This window comes from Nuphar pumila, chromosome 10, assembly GCF_984573655.1.
Source record: "Nuphar pumila chromosome 10, dmNupPumi1.hap1.1, whole genome shotgun sequence".
Classification (NCBI taxonomy): Eukaryota; Viridiplantae; Streptophyta; class Magnoliopsida; order Nymphaeales; family Nymphaeaceae; genus Nuphar; species Nuphar pumila.
Genome location: NC_143258.1, coordinates 31469999 through 31473422, shown reverse-complemented (window position 1 = coordinate 31473422; position 3424 = coordinate 31469999). Strand labels below are relative to the sequence as shown.

The 3424-nt window shown below is 38.1% G+C and overlaps 1 protein-coding gene across 2 annotated transcripts; it reads left to right on the top strand.

The window, feature by feature from the left end:
- Positions 1 to 354: 354 nt before the first annotated feature.
- Positions 355 to 2692, top strand: LOC149826609 (uncharacterized). Of its 2 annotated transcripts, XM_090020079.1 has the most exons (4): positions 355 to 977; positions 1402 to 1457; positions 1577 to 1810; positions 1966 to 2692. In XM_090020079.1, exons 1-4 carry the CDS (start codon positions 937 to 939, stop codon positions 2037 to 2039), a joined length of 405 nt encoding a protein of 134 aa, XP_089876205.1. In that variant the 5' UTR covers positions 355 to 936; the 3' UTR covers positions 2040 to 2692. The 2 variants fall into 2 exon arrangements, 1 of the variants encoding a protein (XP_089876205.1); XR_016435091.1 differs by lacking the exon at positions 1402 to 1457 and having other exon boundaries at positions 1458 to 1997.
- The last annotated feature ends 732 nt before the right edge of the window (positions 2693 to 3424 follow it).

The window sequence follows — 3424 nt, the reverse complement described above, 5'->3', positions numbered from 1 at the left end:
GACCGTATAAGTCAAAACCAAAAATTGCATCACCTTCTTTCTCCTCCTATGTCACATGGACTCGGCCAACTAGGTGCTGCATCCACGTCGACGCGATGCGATGCGGGTGCGGTCAACCTAGTTGGACATAAATGACCGCACCTAGGGTCATTTATGTCCAACTTTTGGACTATATATATATATATATATATATATATATATATATATATATATATATATATATATATATATATATATATATATATATATATATATATATATTATTTTTTTATTTTTTTCCGCACCCCCGCACCCAAGTTTTTTTAATGTGCCACACCCCCGCAACTGCACCCATGTGACATAGTTCTCCTCCCTTATTGTGTAGCAAAACAAAGCCACATCACTGCAATAGGTTCCACTAAGGTCAGTTGTCCCTTGGTGGTCTTTTCTGGATCTGGGTCCTCACATGCAGGTTCACTCCTTCCTTTCACCGATCTATCCAGTGCCATAATGGGTCGGGTCACCTCTTGCTCCACTCTAGTTAGCAACAATTGGGATATGGGTGCTACCGGATCTGTATCATATACATTGCTCATGGCATCAACATGTCTGGTGCCCATGACACTCCCATCTCCATCTTCACTCATTGTCTTAGTTCTGGACTGATGAGGTTCACCATTTTCATTTGCATTTTTATACTTCCTGCAATCATCATGTTGCATCGTTTCTCTCTTATTCATTTCAGCAGCAATGAAATTCAATGATAGTAAAAAATCACTGTCAGAGACAGATTTCCCTGCATCCTTAATAATTCTATTGTCCTTCTTTAACACCACATTGTGTGCCTCCATAGATCGTCATGTCCCTTTCCATGGTCCTATCACGACTGCAATATCTGAGTTGATAGTAGCAATTGAATCCTCCAAGTGTATATCTTGAGTTGCTGCCCACTGTAGGATGAGCCACAACATATTCATCCTCAAACAGATTATGTCAAGGTAGGTTGAGTAATTCTCAGATATTGGGACACGCTTTTCATCTATACAAGCCTTCTTCTGACCAGTTCTATCTTTAGTTTTGCATAGATGCACAATTCAGAAACTCATGATTTGTGTATCTATACAACCAGTACACGAGTAGTGGTGATGGAGCAGTAGCAATGTATCCTTCACCTTCCTACTCATAATTCTCACAACTTTTTTTCCCTCCAGCATCAAATAAAATTACCTCATCCTCATCTTTTGGATTCAGTAAAAATTCAGCAATTTTACATTCTAATTTCGATAGAAGCAGGGGTCAATTTGAGCCTTTAATACATAGTTATTCTGCCCACTTGGATCCTAAACAGTAATTCCAATTCTCTCATTCATAATGATTAGAATATCAGTTTTACTTTGTCTATATTCTCTATTTTGGTTGCAGAACATTTCCATACATCTGTTCTCATACTAAGTTCGAAATGAATTGTGAAACGGCAGGTACCTGAGTTTGTTGTCATCTATATATCTTTTAACAGAGTAAATGCTTTGTTTCTGCCACCTTCATCAGCTTTGACCACCAGTTCTGCAAATAGTATCTTTAACTTTGAACCGGGCAGGATGGAGGTTGCTTCCTTGCACACCGATCTCACATTCAACTGCAGATGCTTGCACTTGGCAGACAATTCATCTCTGCATCTCCATGACTTGCTCAACAACGTCAATGCTCGTTGTATTGTTTCCTCTGTTTCACAAGAGTTGTTGGGGAACACTGCAATGCTTGGCAATGTTTGTTGAACGCCTTTTGCAGCAGAAAATTCGTTTGATGCAGGTTGAAGTTGCTGCAATTTCAGGTGCTTCACTTCATCTATGTGTTCGTCCTGCTGAACAGCTTTTTTGGTAGTCGGATTAGACTGTTCATTAGCTGGATCCTCTTTTCTCCTGGCTTTTCAACGAATATAGATGACTGGCCTTGATTCAAGACCTTTTGTTCTTGTTGTTCTTTCAGCAAGTCTCTACACGCACCCTGATTTGCAGCAAGCTCTTCGAATGCTATTAGCAACTTGTCACGACTTTGAATGAACTTTTCAAGGAATGTATCGAAATCCTGAAGTCATGCATTCAAAATTTCCAAACAGATATCTATTAGTGTAACAAAAATAGATTGACAGAATTCACACCTAGCAAGCATTGTTTCGGTGTTGAGGATCTTAGTCAACTCATCTTGTAGGACCCCACACCATGCAAAAGTAGGGTCAAGTTTATCCTAAGTGGGAATTTGGTTGGAGAATTGCATTTGTAGATGTGTCAACCAGATTTCCGCATTCAATGATGAAAATTTTCTCTTCAAGGCTTGATATCCTTTATTTAACATGATCAATTATGTCGAGTCTTCACTTTAGTAGTCTTCAGCAATCAAACTGTCCTTAGCCTGTTCTGGACTGAATTTTGTGGAAGGGGGATCAATGGGGTTATTGCTTCCATTGGGTCTTGATTTGAGTTTGATGTGGATGGTCTTAAGTAGGCTCAGTCAAAAAATCAGGTCAAAAGAATATGTAGAAGTAGGTCAAATAAGTTGGTAAGGTCAAGTCTGTCAAAACTAAAAGAATACAGGAAAATTCAGTAAGCAAAAATAGGTTTTAATGAAAAAATCAGTTCTCTCAGTACCGCTAACGGTTGGTGCTCAAATTTTGTGGGTTGATATGTCACATATGAAATGAATTATAGAAAACATTTTAGGCTCATATTCTAAGTATTCTGGGTGATATGAACATTGTTCTGTTGTGCTCTGTCAAATTTTGTCTGAATCTGGATCGACCATAACTCCATTAATTCTGAGTCAATTCCCAAAATTCTTGATTCTGAAGTATAGAATACACTCTAAAGAATCCAAAGAATTATGAATCACCTCAATGCGATACCAAATGAGTCTGTAGTGACCAAAACAATCTATACCATCAAAATAGAATTTTGTAATTTCTGAACCAGTCAATATCTTGTAACTCCAACGTGAATAAGGATTGGTTCACGTACAAGAAGTGAACCCAAGATTGTTAAACACTTGTTCCAATACTTCAATTAGCATCCATACATGAATCTTACTCAACACATCAACATAAATCTGACCCAAACAGTAGCATGCATCAAGATCTTAATATTTCAAAAAAAAATCTCCTCAAGATGTTATCGGAATTTGACGTGATAATGTAGTGTTCAATGAGAATCTTCAACAATAACAGATTCTCAGTAACCACACTTTCCCACGCAATAAACACCTCAATATCTTCACCCAATTTAAGTTTAGGGATCAAACTCATTGAATTTTTGCACCTAAGGTCAATTTAGCTTAATTCATGCAAGTCCGAGCAACCCACGGTTCAATTATCCGACTCAGCTTCTTCTTGTTCTTGGGTTGGATTCTTTCTTCAAGATTGATAGTTTGATATTAGGGATGGCAGGGGGTGGCT